The following is a 23,524-nucleotide window of genomic DNA, read 5'->3' on the forward strand; positions in this document are numbered from 1 at the left end:
GGATAGATAGAGGTGTTTAAAAAGTGTTCTTCATCAGGAGCCATACACGTCGATGTGGAGGTCACGTAGTATTTTTGCCTGCACAAGAGAACTACGTGTCTCGAGGCTGGAATGTGTGGTGGTCAGGCCTTGACCCGTGTGATAGTGCTCAGCGAGGAAAAAAAAGAAAAACATGGAGGCATCACCTTGTGGGCACTCCTGCAGGTATCGGAACTGGCATTGGATCCATGCCATGAAACACACCCTTTCTGGCAGGGAAAACATTTGAGGATTGTCTGAAGTGAAGCAGTAACATCCGGATGCCGCTTGGCTCACGTCTTCACACTTAGCACTTCGGGTTGGGGTTAGTCTTGATGCTCTAAGGCTCTCATGGATTGCGTTGTTCCGGAGTCCTTCGTGGTGAGAGAGGGCTGCCTGTATGAGACTTTGGGTCACTGCAGTAGTTTAGAGTACATCCTTGAAGTCTCTGGATGGTGCCATAGAAAAGGGCTCCTTCTGGGTGCTGCAGGGGGACTGATCAGCTGATCACTACCTACTGATCATATGGTGGGGAGGAAGACCACTCTGGCCCCCCTCCACGAGGTTTTCAACTCACACCTTCAAAAGAATTTATCATACATTTAGGGGAGGTTGGGGACATGAAGTCTGAGTGGACAATGTTCAAAGCCCCCCATTAAAGAAGCATTTGGGAGCTGTGGTTTCAAGGTCATTGGTGCCTGCGAGGCAGCAACCAAAGAACTCACTGGTGGTCACCAACAGTGCGGGAATCTGCGTGTGTCACAGATAATTCCAAACTCCAAACTTTCATCAGGGGCTGCTGCTGCCAAGTTTTGCAAACTATGCTTAGTTCTTTTTGCACTTACTACGCAGGGAATTATGGGTAATACATTCACTTTTTCATTATTCAACACAGGACTGGCAAACATGAAAAGAGGTTGTTGATGGAGCTGCAGGCACGCACACTTCTCTTCATCACTGCTTTGCCTACAAGCTCTAAGGAGAAAAAGATAAGTCCTTAGTTGGTTTAGTTAGTTAGTTAGTTTAACACATCAAAAATATGAATTCATTCATCTTCTATCTGTTTCCGGGTAACATGGGGTGCAAGCTTACATTGGGTGAGGTTCACCCTGGAGAGGACGCCAGTCCATCACAGGGCCAACACACAGAGACAGACAACCACTCAACAATCTACAGACAAATAAGAGTCACCAATTAACCTGAACGTGATGTTTTTGGACAGTGGGAGGAAACCCACGCAAAGACAGGGTGAACATGAAAACTTTGCCCTTCTTGTTTTTGGACAACAGCACTAACCAGTATGTTTCCATGTGGGGCAAGACATGGAAAACTTAGAGGAAGTTGTGAAGAGACAGAAAAGTCACAATCGTAGTTAACAAAGAAAAATGTGTGTTCTGTCAACAGAATGTGTTGGAATGTGTCACTGCTTCTGTTATTTCGGATGCTATGTTGCTCTGTGGTCACCTGGACAGGGCGCGAAGATGTTTTGATGCTGTCGACAAAGCCTGCGTGTACTCCAATTAAACAGCCATAGTTTGTTAGCTGCTCTCTGTCTGAAACACACTCCACACTTTATTCTGTCATATCGGGCACCAAGGCGGATCAAATTCTAGAAGAGAAGATCCAATGATAATGGTTTAGGGGATAGTGAAGACAAACTGTACTATCACTCCATAATCACCAATATCAATCGTGGCAATTTTGATGTCTGTTTCAGTGTAGTCAGATATCTTTTAGAGAATGCCACCTGTTTCTGAACACTGACCTTTACAATCACTGTGTTTGGTATTTTGCAATTTTGGCCTCTAGTCACAGCCCTCCGGGAAATCATTTCAAAATCTGGTCTTTAAACAAATATTGTGACATGAACGCTGCAAGAGTTTTTGAGAAGACAATGTTGAAGCTACGTCTGTATATTTAGTAAAAATGTGTTTTTGATTTGATTTATTTCAGGAGTTCAGGGGGAGTTTTTTAGATTTCAGTTGTTATGGGTTTGTAAAAACCTTTTATACAGCACATGCAAGGATATGAAGCCAGTGGGATGACACTGATTCAGTCACAGTAAGACAAAGCAAGCTAGCTCATTTTTATCTTCTTGGACAAACGCCCTCAACAATCATTAACTGGCTGCAATTTAAGCTGGAGTCTTTGCATGGCTTTGTTTGGCAACATTTGGACATTTGAACTGGTGGCAAAATGTGCTTTAAATATTTACAACTTATTCTTCTCATATGTTTTCATGGAGTGATACATGGTAAGAATAATAAATACATTTTCATTTCATGACAATTTAGTTCAAGTTTCATTCATGTTGTCGTACGTATCTCTGATTTAGCTCAACGTGGAGATCAGTCTTGTGCAGCTGCCGATCTGGATGGTGGTTTTTTTGTCCCTCAACAAGCAAGATATCCTTCTGGAACTGTTCTCCCTTATGCCTGTGATGAAGGCCGTAAACCAGCTGAAGACACTTGGTGGGCAACAATCACTTGTACAAATGGAAAATGGTCTTCTACACCAATGTGTATAGGTCAGTGTAAAAATAATTAGCTATGGCCTTTTAACATTTTTGTTATTGTTACAAATATAAATGTTTTGTACACACAAAGATTTGGGCTCTGAGTAAAAAAAGTGGATTTTCTTTTCCCGTACTAATTCTGCATGAGATTTACTTGTTGATGTCAAAGATCCTACTGCATCACCTGAGAGACAGCCAACCAGATATTAAATTAAACTTAGGAATGCTGAAAAGCAAGAAATTAGCCAGGAGTCATGATCCCCCCTCCTTCAGCTTTGGGATAACGTTTTCATGTTGGCATACAGCTCCATTTTTCTGTTATACATGATGCCACATGATTTACTCAAACTATTTATCTTGTGTCTTTTTTTTTTATTAAATTCTGAAAAAAAAAAAAGAATTCTTTATTTTATGTTTAGATTTCTCCTTAGTTATCAAAATTAATTTCAATGAAATAATATTTTAGATAAAACATTCCTTAATTCCTTAATATGAAACATAATATTGTATTGTAGTGAGAAAGACAAAACTTTATGCTAATCCTGCATTCCCCTTATTAAGAAGTACTAAATCAACTCCACTTACAGACACCGACTTTGTCTAAGTGCTAACTGTCTGAACTGTCTGATGACTTTGCAATTCCCTCCAGCTCCATGCACAGCAACATTTTTCAACAGTGAATTTAAATGGTTTGAGTAGTCTTACATTGTCACATGTAAGCAGTGTAACCGTTAACCTGGCAGGAATGTCACTGAACTAACTTGTTCTCTCTTTTATTTCTCAGATCAAAAGGCCTGTTTCCCACCAACTATCCCCAATGGGAAATACACTGAAAGCTCAGACGGTTGGTATGAGGAGAGACACATATTGAGGATAAGATGTGACCCAGGATATGAACAATTAAACCAGATTGCAACAGCCAGCTGTTTAAATGGGACGTGGTCGTCTTTGCCTATCTGTGAGAGTAAGTCTGTCAGATGTTTGCAGTGAAGAGAAAAATCACAATAAGAGGAACAAAACCAGTGAAAATATTTCTCTGGTCAAATGAACACTTTTAACTGATTTTTGTTTCTGCAGAAAGCATCACTTCATGTTCCGGCCCTCCTCAGATCCCTCATGCTGTAGTAATTCAAGAATACCAGGAGGTTTTTGCTGCAGATTCAAAAGTGTTGTATCAATGTGAAACTGGATACGCTACAGAGGAAAGACACACCAACACATCCATCTATTGTGTAGCTGGGAGCTGGAGCTGGAGTGAAACCTCATCATGCAGTAATGGAAATGCTAATGCCGCTGCATGATAAATCTGTTGACCTGATCACTTTAACAACATTTAACCTCGAAGAGTGGATCAAATTATTAGTATGAAGTTAATTTTGGAGGGCAAATTTTCATTCCATACATGTCACATACATAATTATCCAAATTCTCTTTTCCTGTCTATTTTGTGTGGAAAGCTCCGGAGTTATAATGAACACTTGATTGAATGATTTCTTTTGTTTTTGCAGAAAGGAACATTTTATGCAGTAAACCTCCTGAGATCCCTCGTGCTGTTATAATTCAGGTAAACCTGGATATCTCTACTGATAAGTCAGTAGTGCTGTATCAGTGTGACAATGGCTACTTTATGGAAGATGGGCAAAACAGGAAATCCATCTCCTGCACAGCTGGGACTTGGACTGAAGCTCCAACATGTAGTAAGTAGACAATATGATCAGAAATACAACATATGATAAAGATGATTTTAATGACTTCACTGTGCACAAAGCCATGAAGCACTGTATCAGGACGACAGATTAACACACTGAAAGATTTCAGTTTGCATCAACACCAAACAGAAGAAAAATAAGAGCAGAGATCTGTTTCTTCAAATTAAAATGTGGGACCTGGATTGGAGGCCCATCATGCAGTAATAGAAATGTTAAAGCTCCAGCATGACAGGATTATTGATCTGATCACTTTAACAACATTTAATCTTGAAGACCAGATTACATGTTGCCTTTTTCTGTCCAAGACAGGGCCTGTGTCATACCACCTGGTAGCTATCCTCAGGCAGCTATTCAATTTTGGGAAACCTTCGTCATTAAAGCAGGACCGCCAATTGTCCAAAACTGTGGAAGATTCGATTGGATCAGGACGTTCACGTGCACTAACAGCAGATCATATGTTTCTCAATGTAAGTATAATCTCAGAGCATCTCAGAGACCGCTGCACACACCCACTCATGTTCAAAGTCAAATGTTAAGCGTTTTATTTTCCTTGTTACTGTTGGTTCTTCTACACATCAGTGAAGGTAGAGTGTTGTTTCCTTGGCGTTACCAACCGACACTGCAAATGTGTTCAGTACGAACAAACACAATGCAATAATTTGTGTTGTTAAATAAAACCGTTTGTCTGCTTATTATTGTGACTCTGATGAAGCTCATACCAAAAGTGAAACATTTATTTACATAAATGAGATGATTCCACAATGTTCACTGATGAGATGATTCCACAATGTTCACTTCCTTTTACTTGCTGCTGGTTGGACTGAGCTGTACTGTCAGAGATCTCAAGATCATTTTCAAAATACATCACCTGCGAATTGAGCTGCTTTCCTCTCAACTTGACAAGCTCCAGACTTTACCACATCCACAAATTTGGCAGAAACAGTGCAACAGTTGGAAGTCATGCTGTCTTACAGAGGCCGTATAGGGACCAGATACCCTGCTGCCACCGCAAGTTGACAGCAAATCATGTGAATGGTTCAAACTGTGAGCCAATCCGCTATGAAAATGTCTTAACTGAACACTAGTGTGAATGTAGCCTAGAATGGCACATAGGTTCATCTGCCACTGTGCTTTGTTTGCTGGAAAAGGGTGGTTGTGTTTGTGACCAGCCAAAAGCCTCAGCACTCATGATGTTTACCACTCAAGTTACATTATGTCCTGTGAGCAGTGCTGCCTCTGCAGACTGTACAGCGGCTCGCCATCAGAAAGTGTCAAAGCACTTTATTCCGCCTGGAGCAAGCTGGTTAGTGAGATAGGGGATGATCATAGGGGAGAGGGGTTTGGATGGTGCCAGTGATTAGCACTGTTATCGCTCAGGCTGCTGTTGTTCTCCTTGTTCCTTCAGAAGCAGTCGTGGCAATGCGTCCAGTTATCCCACCAACCCCACAAAAAACACAAAGCACCTAAACTGAAACGTTTGTTGACAGCTGGGGAAAGGATAGAGTAGTACCAGTCCTGTTTTAAAGACCACAGAAATTTGGAGAATCAGACTTCAATTACAACAATTTAAGTAAATATAATTTTTTTTTCTGAACTATTCATTGCTGCGTTGTTGTTTTTGGAATTTCAGGTTGCGACGAACGTTACCACCGACAGGTAGGTGTTTTTTTTTTTTTTTTAATGACCGTTCTAAGAACTTTCAATAAATTGGTGTTTTTATTGTTTTATATCACCTTGTTTATATTTAATTTTACTCTTTATTTGACTAAATATTGTTGTTTTTCCCTGTTTGTAACCAGGGTGCATGCCCAATATACCCCATCTTAGTTCATCAGTGATCCATCCCCACCAACTAACAAAAAAACAGAAGCTTCCACCAGAAAACAGCTACGTCAAAATTACATTTGAGAAGATTTGGCAAAATAGTTATTTTTCCCCTAATTTTTATCAAAAATTGATCATCACAATGTTTGAAGGCCAAATCAGACCAAAAAATCCACATTGGTTGTGATCTAAGATATTTAATGACAATCTGTAACAGTCAGTTTATATCTTTATATCTACTTTATTGCTTTATAAATACTCTATGCACTGTGAAATTGATTAACAGCTGAACATGTGAATGAAGCTTATTTGACCAATAGTGAATAAAATGTTCACTCATAATTTCAGCAAAAATGTCTGGACTTCTTTTTCCTCTTTACAAATACTGCAGAATATTGATTCCTTTCTAAAACACAATTGAGACCACATTGCTGTGAAGTATAAAGAAACAGACAGACACAGTTTTTGCCAACCTGTAAAAATTATGTCATGAAAAAATATATGACTAAAACAAAAAACACAACCATGCAAAGATTGTTTCCACCTTGTCACAGTAGAGCTTGAATGCTATTCAAGCTCTGTATCAGGACGACAGATTAACACACTGAAAGATTTCAGTTTGCATCAACACCAAACAGAAGAAAAATAAGAGCAGATATCTGTTTCTTCAAATTAAAATGTGACTTTTTTAATACATATTTTTCACTCAAGAGATGACTGGACCAACTCCTGGACAGACCATTCAAGACCACTACAGTACAGTGCAAGTCATGGCTCCGGCAGGCGATGTTATATTTTAGTTCGGTTCGCAGAAGTCACTGAACCAAGATGATTGTGATAACTCATTTTGTTCAGACCTTTAAGTTTTGAACAGGGGTGGTTTTCTTCTAATCAGAAAAACAAAATAATTACAGTGTTGGTCTTTTATGTCAGTTTAAGTTTGTTTCTTTAATATTTGCTTCTTCCGTCACTAATTTTCATTTCAAATCAATCCATTCTCTGCATTATTGTTATTATTGCCTCCTTAGTATGGTGGTGAGTAGACCCCGTTGGTATGCAGGAGACTGGGGTTCAATTCCCCAAAGAGGAACCCCAGCCACTGTGTGCCCACTAGTGGTGTGTTGGTGATACAGTTGCTATTGTACTCATACAAACAGCTCAGAGGAATGTTACTCATTCATAAAGTGGGGAGTGCCTCTGCCCCCATACTTTTACAGAAGTCAGATACCTTCACTTTTATTGGAGTAACATTTGACCAGGAGGATCATACATTACTGTAAAATGCGGTGAGAATTTGAAGAATGTGAATTCAGCTGGTGCGACAAATTGCCTCACAACAAGAAGGTTCTGGGTTCGATTCCCAGTCTTTCTTGTCAGAGAGTCATTCTTTAACATGAAATAACTCGTGAAATCAGAGCTTTAACAGAATTGTTTTTGGGGAATGCTTTTTTGACAACATGCAACTTCACAGAAACACAATTCCACAAAGATTAGTGTTGAGATTTTTTTCAGGTCATATATTAGTCATTTTACTGGCTTATAGCACACTAACAAACATTTTTTTCCTAAATTATGCAGGCAGTCATATTATAAAGTGAGAGTCTTGTAATTGTTTCTGACAAATCCAAAACACCGCTGCAGCATCATCATCACCAGCTGGCAGCTGTTTTCATCCAGAGGGGGAGGAATCCAAAGACGTCAGCGTCTTTCACTTGGTCATGTCACCGCAATACTTTTGACCAAAGCAGAAAATGTAGAATTAAATATCCAATAATAATACAAACTATAATGTAAATGGATATAAAATGGCACTAGTATTTGCTCCATGTAGGAGTTTCACTTACAATAGCTCTTTCGGAGTTACTACAACCTAAAAAAGTGAAATAGAAGCACAAGAGTGAGTCAACAGTATTGTTCAGTGAACTGTGCTGCCTGTAGAGGAATATTATCCATCATGCCTTTTTTAAATTAAATCAATAGATGTTAATCTCTCACAGGTGAGATCATCAATAGCACTGTGCCCATATCTGAACGGAAAAGTTATCTGACCTTAGACTGGAAATGAGAAAACAGAAATATGCAAAGATGAAATGCATATTATAGAGGGCTGACAAGAACCACATTTTGGGGATCAACTAAAAGGAGCCTCCTAGAAAATGCCCCCCAAAAACAAAGCCATGCAGCCGTAAAACACTGACTTAGCTCATCATCCAGTAAAATGGTTAGTGTAACGTGTGAGGGGCTGCTAGGAGCTGTTTCAGACTTCAGTACAAACCCAGGCACTGTCCCCTTGTTCACCACTGAGCAGCTTCTGACTGCATCGAGACACCATAACGGTGTCATTCCTCTCATCTTTGGCCAAGAGAGAGACAGAGTGTATTTCCTCACACTTCAAATTCCTCATCGGCTCAGAATAAATAGAAAACAGAGCTGAGTCAGTGAATAAATCTCTACTTAGTGAAGATCACACTGATATTTCAACCCTCTGTGGCTTTTATTGTCTCAATCTGGCCATGGTGACATTTTCCCCACACTCCCACTCACTCAATCTGTATTTCTGTTTATGACATATTAATGTAATGATCGTAAAGTGATACTTACATTTGCTTAAAGTAATTCTTCCATTCTGGCACTGAACCAAAGAATGATGTTCTGCAATCCAGTAGAATTTTTTTTTCTTACACAGCAGAAACAATTCCTCATCATATTTTAAAAATTGAACTCCAGCAGGAACTAAGTCAGGATACTCAGCAGTGTCCACAGAACAGGAGACATCTGCTCAGAAGGAACAACGATTAGTCAGTTTCTTCCTCGGACACGCTCTCAGTAAATATATTATACAAGTGAATATGGGACTTTCGTGAAGCAAACGTTATCCTGCCTAAAAATGGATTACACATGGGCAGTTGAGACCAGGGCTGTTATTATAACAACACATCGTATCTTAACTGACTAATGTGCCAAATGAATTACATCTCTTTCAAATGGATCCATTTGAACTGCTGAGTTCTTCCTGTCTGAAGTGGAAAGTACCAGATATTTTGAAAATATTTTCTAAAACAAAACAACAGTATTCTTTGTCAAGTTCAGCAATCAACATTTTGTGTTATTTAACTGAGAGTTTGAACGTGTGATACTTAGTCTTAACATTTCTGAGAGTAAACTGCATTTAAAGAAAACTCTTCCGTACTCAGACAAATCAAAGTTGATGTGCTGATATTTGACTTAACTTGTCCAAATTGCTCTTTAAATTTTGAAATCTTTTTGGTTGTCAGGAATGCGTGCATGGCTGATTATTGCTGTAAAGCAATGCTTTAGTTATGAGGTCACAACTAAATGTCCTTCTGTTTCTCCCATTCTGTTTTACTACAAAAGAGAAAGTAACCTTGAATTAAAAGGTTATTTTGGACAACTTGGACAACTTTTAAATACCCATTCTGAAAGGAAAATTCAAAGATACATGGATTTTTCACTGGGGGGTAGAAGACCTCAGTCTCTATGTACAAGCTGTTGAAATGGGATCTCTTACGGCAGGGCTGAAGTTCATCCCAACGCCCAGCTCTGCAGAAGATATTTTGCTTGTTGCTCCATGTATTTATAGCGTATCCATCTACACACTGATACATCACATCTGTCAAATGGTCGTAAACCTCCTTGGGTTCTTGAACAATTACAGCATGAGAGAGATTAGGGGGCTCAGAGCATGGAAGGATACGTTCTGTGGAGAAAAAATAAATCATGAATAGGAATAGGAACGGAATCCATACAGACAACCAACCCAAAACTTAGACACACAAAAACAGAATCGGTGTTTCAGTTTTTTGCAGAAAACATATCCTTTCCCTTTTTGGATTAGTGTCCATTATAACATAAAATAAAATGGACAGATGGACAAATGGACAAAAGAAAATTTGAATAATTATGTATGTGACATGTATGGAATGAAAATTTGCTCTCCAAAATTAACTTCATACTAATAATTTGATCCACTCTTCGAGGTTAAATGTTATCAGTGATCAGGTCAACAGATTTATCATGCAGCGGCATTAGCATTTCCATTACTGCATGATGAGGCTTCACTCCAGCTCCAGCTCCCAGCTACACAATAGATGGATGTGTTGGTGTGTCCTTCTTCTGTAGCGTATCCAGTTTCACATTGATACACCACTTCTGAATCTGCAGCAAAAACCTCCTGGTATTTCTGATTTACTACAGCATGAGGGATCTTAGGAGGGCTGGAACATGAAGTGATGCTTTCTGCAGAAACAAAAATCAGTTAAAAGTGTTCATTTGACCAGAGAAATATTTTCACTGGTTTTGTTCCTCTTATTGTGATTTTTCTCTTCACTGCAAACATCTGACAGACTTACTCTCACAGATAGGCAAAGGCGACCACGTCCCATTTAAACAGCTGGCTGTTGCAATCTGGTTTAATTGTTCATATCCTGGGTCACATCTTATCCTCAATATGTGTCTCTCCTCATACCAACCGTCTGAGCTTTCAGTGTATTTCCCATTGGGGATAGTTGGTGGGAAACAGGCCTTTTGATCTGAGAAATAAAAGAGAGAACAAGTTAGTTCAGTGACATTCCTGCCAGGTTAACGGTTACACTGCTTACATGTGACAATGTAAGACTACTCAAACCATTTAAATTCACTGTTGAAAAATGTTGCTGTGCGTGGAGCTGGAGGGAATTGCAAAGTGTCAGGTTTTGAGTTTATTCTGATGTTTAGTGTTCTGTCCTTGTAACTTCCTGTTTTATTTTGAAGTCCTGGTTCCGTTGTGTTCCCCATTACTTTACTTCCTCGTTGTGTCCCATTTTGATTGCCTTCCCTGTCCTAATGTGGATCACCCGAAATTAAAATTGAAATGAATTTTGATAACTAAGGAGAAATCTAAACATAAAATAAGGATTTTTTTTCAGAATTTAATAAAAAAAGACACAAGATAAATAGTTTGAGTAAATCATGTGGCATCATGTATAACAGAAAAATGGAGCTGTATGCCAACATGAAAACGTTATCCCAAAGCTGAAGGAGGGGGGATCATGACTCCTGGCTAATTTCTTGCTTTTCAGCAAGTTTAATTTAATATCTGGTTGGCTGTCTCTCAGGTGATGCAGTAGGATCTTTGACATCAACAAGTAAATCTCATGCAGAATTAGTACAGGAAAAGAAAATCCACTTTTTTTACTCAGAGCCCAAATCTTTGTGTGTACAAAACATTTATATTTGTAACAACAACAAAAATGGTAAAAGGCCAAAGCTAATTATTTTTACACTGACCTATACACATTGGTGTAGAAGACCATTTTCCATTTGTACAAGTGATTGTTGCCCACCAAGTGTCTTCAGCTGGTTTACGGCCTTCATCACAGGCATAAGGGAGAACAGTTCCAGAAGGATATCTTGCTTGTTGAGGGACAAAAAAACCACCATCCAGATCGGCAGCTGCACAAGACTGATCTCCACGTTGAGCTAAATCAGAGATACGTACGACAACATGAATGAAACTTGAACTAAATTGTCATGAAATGAAAATGTATTTAATTCTATTCTTACCATGTATCACTCCATGAAAACATATGAGAAGAATAAGTTGTAAATATTTAAAGCACATTTTGCCACCAGTTCAAATGTCCAAATGTTGCCAAACAAAGCCATGCAAAGACTCCAGCTTAAATTGCAGCCAGTTAATAATTGTTGAGGGCGTTTGTCCAAGAAGATAAAAATGAGCTAGCTTGCTTTGTCTTACTGTGACTGAATCAGTGTCATCCCACTGGCTTCATATCCTTGCATGTGCTGTATAAAAGGTTTTTACAAACCCATAACAACTGAAATCTAAAAAACTCCCCCTGAACTCCTGAAATAAATCAAATCAAAAACACATTTTTACTAAATATACAGACGTAGCTTCAACTTTGTCTTCTCAAAAACTCTTGCAGCGTTCATGTCACAATATTTGTTTAAAGACCAGATTTATAAATGATTTCCCGGAGGGCTGTGACTAGATGCCAAAATTACAAAATACCAAACACAGTGATTGTAAAGGTCAGTGTTCAGAAACAGGTGGCATTCTCTAAAAGATATCTGACTACACTGAAACAGACATCAAAATTGCCACGATTGATATTGGTGATTATTAGGGATGGGAAGATAAACCGATGCTCATCGATACGCGGTCCTCCACAGGCAAGATGCGAGTGCATCGGTACAACAGCTGCGTATCGATACAGTTTTTGACAAAAATATATAGATATATCGGTTGTTGGAAGTTTGCATCGGTATATATCTATTTTCAATGAGTTTTTCATATCCTTTTTATACATTTAACCGACAAAATGTCTTGTTGATTTTATATTTTTACTCCACATAAACAGGACCTATGTTACGGTAATGTTCACCGCGGATGTACACAACTACGGCATGCGCGCCCATGGAGGGGCTCATTGATCTAACTAGTATCTGTTCAACCAGCCACTCCGAAGGGGCGGGACTTAAACAAGAAGTGGGTGTGGTTTACACATGATTTTATTTTTAAGCCTGATATTGATGTGGGTTGATAAGAAGTCCTTATATTTATTGTAAGCCTCAATATAGTTTTATTTACAGCTTAAGTTGTTCTATACAAAGGTAAGAAGAGCAGAAAAACCCGAACCAGCGAAGAAACAGTGAGAATGAGAAACGCGATGTGGGCTGCATGCAGCTTTTCCTAATTACGCTCTTACCCCATAACCCCATAAAGTGATTTGAAATGCTTGGGTTATAAAAAGCTATTTTAAAATGATGATGGTGTAGCTTAACTTTTTATCACTATCAGGTTAAATGATGATCTTACTGGGGGACTCCAGTATGTCACCTCCATGAAAAGAGAAAGACTCATGGATGTAAGTTTGTCATTGTACCGTTTTTTCTCCGGTACAGCTATCGTGTTAAATAATCATCTGACATATTGAAATAATATTTTAAGCTACTGGACAGTGTTTTTTAAATTGTGCACCTATTTGTTGTTGTGGACATATTTGGGCACCGTTTCAGACACAGATTGTAGTAGATAATCGTGTGTGTAATATTGTGATTGCAAAGTGTAAATATACTTTACATTGTTCTAAAGTTTGTGTTTCACGCGCGGTACCACCGCATCCATAGAAACTTGCTATGTGCTCTGTACGCACTTAAGGAAGAAACGCAAATAGAAGCACAGCTGGGTGTACGGAAAGCTAAATGGGACAATACAATGTGAAGGTTACTGATATGTTATTTTTTACATTAAAACAAGAAATGGAGAATACATTTGTTCGACCATTCATTGTCAATCTTTATGTAAGTGGGTGACAGCTAGCCTAACTGTGTGAGAGTAGCCTACATTTATAAAGCTCACTGTCGGATCGCTTACACTAGTTAGTCGATTCAAAATGGGCTGCTGGCTAACTGGTTAGCGTGCTCGACCGACGAATTAATGACACTATTTTTGACGTGTAACGTTACTATTGCTTACTATTCATTTGGAAACGGAAACGGAACTCTGAAAGCAAAGAAGGGACGCACTCTAAGAGGGAGATTATGCAGTCTGTTGGGCCAGCCATGTTTGATGAAGCCGCTGAGGGTCTGGAGAGTCGGACCAGTGGCAGTGTGCTCTCGCAGTCCCTGTAAGCGTGCAGATGACACCAGAGGTTGCGCTAGACTTTTTCACTGTCCGTCATTTTGAAGGACAGGTTAAAAATAATTTGTCATAATCTATTTTTATCTGTCATTTTAATTTTCGTTTTTTTAATTATAATAAAGACACGGCCAACAGCATTTATTTTTTATTCATTCATTTTTAATACTAATTCAATTGGAACAAACTAAATGATGAATTTATAAAGGTATGAGAGAAAACATTCATGGCACATTTCCCCGCAGTGACATCGGTGGCCACTAAAACACAGACTGTGGCCATATGCGTAAACGAACAACGCAGTTTTACAAAATTAAATACTTGGAATTAAAATATGAACAAACTTCGCAAGAAATCATCTGAATTTAACTCAGTTCACCTGCTGCGGCCTAAACTCAACAACAATAAAACAAAACTACAACAATAGATAAGTAGGCTAACAGATATTTGTAAATGTACCCACAGAAATGTGAGACCTATTCTAGCAATATCCACGAAGCATTATCGAGGGGCAGTCGACTTGTTATTGTGCCAGTGTTACTCTTCAGCAATGGCTTCTGTCAGGTTTTGGGTTAAAGCTGGGGTTAGTGTTCTGTCTATGTTACTTCCTGGTTGTGTCCCATGTTGATTGTCTTCCCTCCCCTGATGTGGATCACCTGTGTCTTGTTTACCACTGTGTATTTAAGTCCTGTTTTCAGTCTTGTCCTTGGTTGGATCATTGTCGCTGTCATTGCCATTATCGTTGTCATTGTCCGGTCTCCGTGTTGTGGCCTTGTCCATGCCTTGTCCATGCCCTGTAGATTTTTTTTGCTCCTCGAGTAAAGTCCTTTTTTCCACCTACCTGGGTTCCGGCTCCTGCATCTGGGTCCTACCCGCAACACGCTCACCGCGTTCTGCCCCCCCAGTCCTGACAGGCTTCAAGCAGAGGGAAATCTGCGCCACACTCGTTTCATTTGGATTCAAAATAAGGTGTGTGTGTGTGTGTGTGTGTGTGTGTGTGTGTGTGTGTGTGTGTGTGTGTGTGTGTGTGTGTGTGTGTGTGTGTGTGTGTGTGTGTGTGTGTGTGTGTGTGTGTGTGTGTGTCCGAAATAATTTTGTGTGGATAGTGAAAGGCATCTCAGAAGACTGTTTTGTCAGCAGAGGCCATTGGCAGAAGTCTGTGAAGCTGTGCAGGCAAGCCTTAAAAGTACTTTAAATCAAACACTGCCATTAGAGACGGGATTCAACAGGAAGCACGATCTTGGCTAAACAATCGCAGTAGCTATGCAAACAAGCTACAATGCATTATCATCTGGCAGTAGTCAGCATTCATGACTGTACGGTGGTTGCTACATTAACCGCTTAACTTTTGGCTTTCCCAACCAAGCAGAACAGTTTGAAATAAGAATCTCATCAGGGACGATTAAATAACATGTCGCCAGCTGAAACCAAATCATCTGTGCAAACTATATACAGTATTTCTTTCCATTCAAACACTCTACATCTCTGGCAAGATTGTATGCAATATATTGTATGTTGACTTCCAGAGTGAGCTGAGGCACTGGTCTCCTGAGCAAGGCATCAGAGCAATGCTCCAGCGTGTGCGGGATGTCAGAGGAGTGAGGCCTTGCTACAGGTAGATGCGCTGTTTTATTATATGTGTATCATCTTAAAGTGCTTAGGACTCTCTACACCTGTTTCGTGAACTTTCACTAATCATTTTCTCACTTCTATTTAGAAATGCTGTTGCTGATGTGATGCGACAATTAGATGCCAGTGGCCTGCGAAGGCGGTATCCAGGCCAAAAGAAAATCTATCACAGAAACTACCGCAGCTGGGGCCCGAATGATACCTGGCACATTGATGTTACACTTTAGTTGCTTTACTGAAACTGTGTACAAAATGCACTATATTACAACTACAGTATACACTGGAGACAAGTTTTATTTTCTCACGGGTAATGACAAAATGAAGCTCTTTGGGATGTGGGTACATCTCTGCATTGATGGGTAAGTAAATTGGTCTACTAATGGGTATTCACCAACCCTTCCTATGAAGAAATATGCTCCTAAACCTCACTAATGCAGTTTCACAGAGATTCCAGTAATGACAAATGTTTTCTTATATAGAATCATATCTGGAATGAAACCTTAAGTGCAAATTTAAAATCACAAACAACTTGCACAGAGTAATCATAAGTATCACGACTAGCTGCTTCACTGTGTGTTATGGCACATGCACCGTGTCCTGCTAGAAAAAGCTGCATTGGCTAGTGAGAGCAGCTGAGAGGATTCTGGGTGTCTCTCTCCCCGCCCGCCTCAACCATAAAGCCTGCTGCATTGCAGGTGATCCCATTAGCCCGTTCGCCAACTTCTTCAGCCTGCTGTCATCAGGAAAGAAACTGAAGAGCCCCCAGGCCAGGACCAGCCGATTGAGAGACAGCTTCTCTGTCCTCTGTGTTGTCAGAACGTTGTGCTGTCTCCCTGCCCTGCCCTCACTCCCCTCGCCGACTTTGAAAGTATATCAATATGGCCCCATAACTTATATGTTAATGTCATTTGACTTTGGAGGACACAGCATTGTTAGTTTAAATTGTATAGAAACATTGAGGTACAAAGTGTTATTGTAAGCCTATGATTTTGCAGTAGACGTTAACATTACATCTCAAATTCACATTGTCCAATATCATGGGCGTATTTTTAAATTTTGTTTGTAATTCCAAGCATTCTACACACATACTCCGAAGTTGTTTCCATAAAGGTCGGGTGTACTTTCAGCTTCAGATGAGGTTTATATGCAGGCCAAAAGACAATAGCTGCTCCATATTCATATTTTTTTTTTCTTTGTCTGCACGCAGGTTTTCACGGAGGCTTCTATGGCTAAAAGTGGGCAATTCCAATGCCAACATGAAAAGGCAAAGATTTGTGGCAAGATATTTCTGTGACACTGTTGTGGAAGAGGGAGGTGTGTAATGTTTCTTTGTTGTTGTCTAGTGCTCATGATGGCAAATATGTGGATGAGGACAAATAGGTCATTTTATAAATATTATGTAAAGGATGTCCCAAAATGATTAGAAGTGATAAGGGGAAGGAGAACCGCACTGCTGGGCAGAGATGCCATTTGGTTTGATACCGTTTCACCTTCCAATATTTTTTTCTGAAACTGTTAGTTCTGAGACCTGACTTGGTATTTCATAAACTTGATATAGGTTTTTCTGAGACTAAATACTTTTGGTCGGAGGCCGTTTTCCTAAAATGTGATGCATTTTTGTCTGACGATGACAGAGGTTTTTCTCAGACTTGAGGACTTTTAGCTTACTCCGATACCTTTTCGCCTGAGACCTGATGCTTTATTGTCTGATGAGTGACACTTGAGTCTGATATCTGAGGATGCCCTAAAATGAACACCGTACTTCAGGTCCTCCTTGGATTCAGCACGAACCAGGACACGTCTGTTGTTGCCAGGTTCTCGTACCTCCCCGCTCCGGCCCGCGCTGAGTGTGCTGCTGCGATGAATATGTCGTACCGTCGTTCAAAAATGCGCCACCTGAAGCCGTCCGCCATGTTGCAAAGACAAATTACCGAGGCATCACAATGGTCCCGCAAAAATACCCACGTGCAACACGCTGATGATCACTTTCGATTCAAAGTCCAAGACTTCTGACACCATGCCATATGTTGAGGTAGTGAAGACACTTGAGGTAAAAATATAACTTCAGTTTAATTGTAACAGCTGGTAGGAACATGTCGCCACACGTACATGGCGGCATCCAAAGTAAAGTGCCGTTAGTCACACTGCGCATGTGCACACCTGAGTAAGCTGGCTGTGATAGGTCACTGGCAAAATAAAATAGGCCTCCGTAATTATCATTGTGATGATCAACAAGTTAAACTGTTACATAGACACAATAACAATTCAGCAACAACGCATGGTATTTATGTATTCATTAAAAATGATAAACAAATCAACAGGTGTGAAATCGGAGCTAAGAAAGCACAAATAAGCAGTAAACTCAAGCAGTTGTTCTGGGTTGGTCCTGTGGGCGGCGTCAGTTAACATGGCTTTCTGAGGGGGAACGGGAATTCCAATGGGGAACCAAATCGGTTGACACACCGGCATCCCCAGCTACGGACTGAGCCAAGTACATCAATCACAAGTTTTGTCAGTTTTTTCCATGCTCCGCTGGCTACCAACTCCACTCGTGCAGAGGAAATCACCTTGTTTATTTCTGAAGATCTCCAACCTTACAGTGTAACCGAGGGCGAAGGCGTCACACACCTTCTCCATGTTTTGGGACAAAATACCAAACGGCACTCGTGTTTTGTTTTTGTTAACAGTTATGGAAGACCTCAATGAGAGATGATTAATGTTTTAGGTTTTCAATACATAAATTTGTAATGTTACTCACTTGTGAGGTTGCTGACCCACAGAAAAAAAAGGTGCAAACGAAGCACCTATTCAGTGTTTTTGTTGTTGTTGTTGTTATTTTGTCTGTAATCTTTGAACTTGAAAAGTTCAGCTTAATCAGATTTGATTAATAAATAATCCTCTAGTCACAGCCCTCCAGGAAATCATTTCAAAATCTGGTCTTTAAACAAATATTGTGACATGAACGCTGCAAGAGTTTTTGAGAAGACAAAGTTGAAGCTACGTCTGTATATTTAGTAAAAATTTGTTTTTGATTTGATTTATTTCAGGAGTTCAGGGGGAGTTTTTTAGATTTCAGTTGTTATGGGTTTGTAAAAACCTTTTATACAGCACATGCAAGGATATGAAGCCAGTGGGATGACACTGATTCAGTCACAGTAAGACAAAGCAAGCTAGCTCATTTTTATCTTCTTGGACAAACGCCCTCAACAATTATTAACTGGCTGCAATTTAAGCTGGAGTCTTTGCATGGCTTTGTTTGGCAACATTTGGACATTTGAACTGGTGGCAAAATGTGCTTTACATATTTACAACTTATTCTTCTCATATGTTTTCATGGAGTGATACATGGTAAGAATATTAAATACATTTTCATTTCATGACAGTTTAGTTCAAGTTTCATTCATGTTGTCGTACATATCTCTGATTTAGCTCAACGTGGAGATCAGTCTTGTGCAGCTGCCGATCTGGATGGTGGTTTTTTTGTCCCTCAACAAGCAAGATATCCTTCTGGAACTGTTCTCCCTTATGCCTGTGATGAAGGCCATAAACCAGCTGAAGACACTTGGTGGGCAACAATCACTTGTACAAATGGAAAATGGTCTTCTACACCAATGTGTATAGGTCAGTGTAAAAATAATTAGCTTTGGCCTTTTACCATTTTTGTTGTTGTTACAAATATAAATGTTTTGTACACACAAAGATTTGGGCTCTGAGTAAAAAAAGTGGATTTTCTTTTCCCGTACTAATTCTGCATGAGATTTACTTGTTGATGTCAAAGATCCTACTGCATCACCTGAGAGACAGCCAACCAGATATTAAATTAAATTAAATTTAGGAATGCTAAAAAGCAAGAAATTAGCCAGGAGTCATGATCCCCCCTCCTTCAGCTTTGGGATAACGTTTTCATGTTGGCATACAGCTCCATTTTTCTGTTATACATGATGCCACATGATTTACTCAAACTATTTATCTTGTGTCTTTTTTTATTAAATTCTGAAAAAAAAATCATTATTTTATGTTTAGATTTCTCCTTAGTTATCAAAATTTATTTCAATTTTAATTTCGGGTGATCCACATTAGGGCAGGGAAGGCAATCAAAATGGGACACAACAAGGAAGTAAAGTAATGGGGAACACAACGGAACCAGGACTTCAAAATAAAACAGGAAGTTACAAGGACAGAACACTAAACATCAGAATAAACTCAAAACCTGACACTTTGCAATTCCCTCCAGCTCCATGCACAGCAACATTTTTCAACAGTGAATTTAAATGGTTTGAGTAGTCTTACATTGTCACATGTAAGCAGTGTAACCGTTAACCTGGCAGGAATGTCACTGAACTAACTTGTTCTCTCTTTTATTTCTCAGATCAAAAGGCCTGTTTCCCACCAACTATCCCCAATGGGAAATACACTGAAAGCTCAGACGGTTGGTATGAGGAGAGACACATATTGAGTATAAGATGTGACCCAGGATATGAACAATTAAACCAGATTGCAACAGCCAGCTGTTTAAATGGGACGTGGTCGTCTTTGCCTATCTGTGAGAGTAAGTCTGTCAGATGTTTGCAGTGAAGAGAAAAATCACAATAAGAGGAACAAAACCAGTTAAAATATTTCTCTGGTCATATGAACACTTTTAACTGATTTTTGTTTCTGCAGAAAGCATCACTTCATGTTCCGGCCCTCCTCAGATCCCTCATGCTGTAGTAAATCAGAAATACCAGGAGGTTTTTGCTGCAGATTCAGAAGTGGTGTATCAATGTAAAACTGGATACGCTACAGAAGAAGGACACACCAGCACATCCATCTATTGTGTAGCTGGGAGCTGGAGCTGGAGTGAAACCTCATCATGCAGTAATGGAAATGCTAATGCCGCTGCATGATAAATCTGTTGACCTGATCACTTTAACAACATTTAACCTCGAAGAGTGGATCAAATTATTAGTATGAAGTTAATTTTGGAGAGCAAATTTTCATTCCATACATGTCACATACATAATTATTCAAATTCTCTTTTCCTGTCTATTTTGTGTGGAAAGCTCCAGAGTTATAATGAACACTTGATTGAATGATTTCTTTTGTTTTTGCAGAAAGGAACATTTTATGCAATAAACCTCCTGAGATCCCTCATGCTGTTATAATTGAGGAAAACCTGGATATCTCTACTGATAAGTCAGTAGTGCTGTATCAGTGTGACAATGGCTACTTTATGGAAGATGGGCAAAACACGAAATCCATCTCCTGCACAGCTGGGACTTGGACTGAAGCTCCAACATGTAGTAAGTAGACAATATGATCAGAAATACAACATACGATAAAGATGATTTTAATGACTTCACTGTGCACAAAGCCATGAAGCACTGTATCAGGACGACAGATTAACACACTGAAAGATTTCAGTTTGCATCAACACCAAACAGAAGAAAAATAAGAGCAGAGATCTGTTTCTTCAAATTAAAATGTGGGACCTGGATTGGAGGCCCATCATGCAGTAATAGAAATGTTAAAGCTCCAGCATGACAGGATTATTGATCTGATCACTTTCACAACATTTAATCTTGAAGACCAGATTACATGTTGCCTTTTTCTGTCCAAGACAGGGCCTGTGTCATACCACCTGGTAGCTATCCTCAGGCAGCTATTCAATTTTGGGAAACCTTCGTCATTAAAGAAGGACCGCCAATTGTCCAAAACTGTGGAAGATTCGATTGGATCAGGACGTTCAAGTGCACTAACAGCAGATCATATGTTTCTCAATGTAAGTATAATCTCAGAGCATCTCAGAGACCGCTGCACACACCCACTCATGTTCAAAGTCAAATGTTAAGCGTTTTATTTTCCTTGTTACTGTTGGTTCTTCTACACATCAGTGAAGGTAGAGTGTTGTTTCCTTGGCGTTACCAACCGACACTGCAAATGTGTTCAGTACGAACAAACACAATGCAATAATTTGTGTTGTTAAATAAAACCGTTTGTCTGCTTATTGTGCTTATTGTGACTCTGATGAAGTTCATACCAAAAGTGAAACATTTATTTACATAAATAGAGATGATTCCACAATGTTCACTTCCTTTTACTTGCTGCTGGTTGGACTGAGCTGTACTGTCAGAGATCTCAAGATCATTTTCAAAATACATCACCTGCGAATTGAGCTGCTTTCCTCTCAACTTGACAAGCTCCAGACTTTACCACATCCACAAATATGGCAGAAACAGTGCAACAGTTGGAAGTCATGCTGTCTTACAGAGGCCGTATAGGGACCAGATACCCTGCTGCCACCGCAAGTTGACAGCAAATCATGTGAATGGTTCAAACTGTGAGCCAATCCGCTATGAAAATGTCTTAACTGAACACTAGTGTGAATGTAGCCTAGAATGGCACATAGGTTCATCTGCCACTGTGCTTTGTTTGCTGGAAAAGGGTGGTTGTGTTTGTGACCAGCCAAAAGCCTCAGCACTCATGATGTTTACCACTCAAGTTACATTATGTCCTGTGAGCAGTGCTGCCTCTGCAGACTGTACAGCGGCTCGCCATCAGAAAGTGTGAAAGCACTTTATTCTGCCTGGAGCAAGCTGGTTAGTGAGATAGGGGATGATCATAGGGGAGAGGGGTTTGGATGGTGCCAGTGATTAGCACTGTTATCGCTCAGGCTGCTGTTGTTCTCCTTGTTCCTTCAGAAGCAGTCGTGGCAATGCGTCCAGTTATCACACCAACCCCACAAAAAACACAAAGCACCTAAACTGAAACGTTTGTTGACAGCTGGGGAAAGGATAGAGTAGTACCAGTCCTGTTTTAAAAACCACAGAAATTTGGAGAATCAGACTTCAATTACAACAATTTGAGTAAATATAAATTTTTTTTCTGAACTATTCATTGCTGCGTTGTTGTTTTTGGAATTTCAGGTTGTGACGAACGTTACCACCGACAGGTAGGTGTTGTTTTTTTAATGACCTTTCTAAGAACTTTCAATAAATTGGTGTTTTTATTGTTTTATATCACCTTGTTTATATTTAATTTTACTCTTTATTTGACTAAATATTGTTGTTTTTCCCTGTTTGTAACCAGGGTGCATGCCCAATATACCCCATCTTAGTTCATCAGTGATCCATCCCCACCAACTAACAAAAAAACAGAAGCTTCCACCAGAAAACAGCTACGTCAAAATTACATTTGAGAAGATTTGGCAAAATAGTTATTTTTCTCCTAATTTTTTATCAAAAATTGATCATCACAATGTTTGAAGGCCAAATCAGACCAAAAAATCCACATTGGTTGTGATCTAAGATATTTAATGACAATCTGTAACAGTCAGTTTATATCTTTATATCTACTTTATTGCTTTATAAATACTCTATGCACTGTGAAATTGATTAACAGCTGAACATGTGAATGAAGCTTATTTGACCAATAGTGAATAAAATGTTCACTCATAATTTCAGCAAAAATGTCTGGACTTCTTTTTCCTCTTTACAAATACTGCAGAATATTGATTCCTTTCTAAAACACAATTGAGACCGCATTGCTGTGAAGTATAAAGAAACAGACAGACACAGTTTTTGCCAAGTTTTTGACTAAAACAAAAAACACAACCGTGCAAAACACAACCGTGCAAAGATTGTTTCCACCTTGTCACAGTAGAGCTTGAATGCTATTCAAGCTCTGTATCAGGACGACAGATTAACACACTGAAAGATTTCAGTTTGCATCAACACCAAACAGAAGAAAAATAAGAGCAGAAATCTGTTTCTTCAAATTAAAATGTGACTTTTTTAATACATATTTTTCACTCAAGAGATGACTGGACCAACTCCTGGACAGACCATTCAAGACCACTACAGTACAGTGCAAGTCATGGCTCCGGCAGGCGATGTTATATTTTAGTTCGGTTCGCAGAAGTCACTGAACCAAGATGATTGTGATAACTCATTTTGTTCAGACCTTTAAGTTTTGAACAGGGGTGGTTTTCTTCTAATCAGAAAAACAAAATAATTACGGTGTTGGTCTTTTATGTCAGTTTAAGTTTGTTTCTTTAATATTTGCTTCTTCCGTCACTAATTTTCATTTCAAATCAATCCATTCTCTGCATTATTGTTATTATTGCCTCCTTAGTATGGTGGTGAGTAGACCCCGTTGGTATGCAGGAGACTGGGGTTCAATTCCCCAAAG

General features: G+C 39.4%; 3 protein-coding genes and 1 long non-coding RNA gene across 4 annotated transcripts; 3 read left to right on the top strand and 1 right to left on the bottom strand.

Annotated features, from left to right (window-relative positions):
- Positions 1-2,360: 2,360 nt before the first annotated feature.
- On the top strand, positions 2,361-3,919 carry LOC115058240 (complement factor H-related protein 1-like). Its single transcript, XM_029525552.1, has 3 exons — positions 2,361-2,545; positions 3,318-3,497; positions 3,611-3,919. Exons 1-3 carry the CDS (start codon positions 2,536-2,538, stop codon positions 3,832-3,834), a joined length of 414 nt encoding a protein of 137 aa, XP_029381412.1. The 5' UTR covers positions 2,361-2,535; the 3' UTR covers positions 3,835-3,919.
- Positions 3,920-10,099: 6,180 nt separating this feature from the next.
- LOC115057561 (complement factor H-related protein 2-like) lies at positions 10,100-11,520 on the bottom strand. The gene is made up of 3 exons (XM_029524716.1): positions 11,353-11,520; positions 10,437-10,616; positions 10,100-10,323 (listed from the first exon to the last, which is right to left on the bottom strand). Exons 1-3 carry the CDS (start codon positions 11,360-11,362, stop codon positions 10,100-10,102), a joined length of 414 nt encoding a protein of 137 aa, XP_029380576.1. The 5' UTR covers positions 11,363-11,520.
- A 2,130-nt stretch (positions 11,521-13,650) lies between these two features.
- Positions 13,651-20,241, top strand: LOC115057562 (complement factor H-related protein 4-like). Its single transcript, XM_029524717.1, has 5 exons — positions 13,651-13,715; positions 16,563-16,669; positions 18,785-18,976; positions 19,725-19,904; positions 20,018-20,241. The coding sequence occupies exons 1-5, from the start codon at positions 13,651-13,653 to the stop codon at positions 20,239-20,241; spliced, it is 768 nt and encodes a 255-aa protein (XP_029380577.1).
- Positions 20,242-21,074: 833 nt separating this feature from the next.
- Positions 21,075-22,697, top strand: LOC115058309 (uncharacterized). Its single transcript, XR_003842045.1, has 3 exons — positions 21,075-21,116; positions 22,261-22,286; positions 22,424-22,697. It is a non-coding gene; the product is annotated as an uncharacterized LOC115058309 (long non-coding RNA).
- Positions 22,698-23,524: the final 827 nt, after the last annotated feature.

The sequence above is a fragment of the Echeneis naucrates genome, chromosome 17 (assembly GCF_900963305.1).
Source record: "Echeneis naucrates chromosome 17, fEcheNa1.1, whole genome shotgun sequence".
Lineage (NCBI taxonomy): Eukaryota > Metazoa > Chordata > Actinopteri > Carangiformes > Echeneidae > Echeneis > Echeneis naucrates.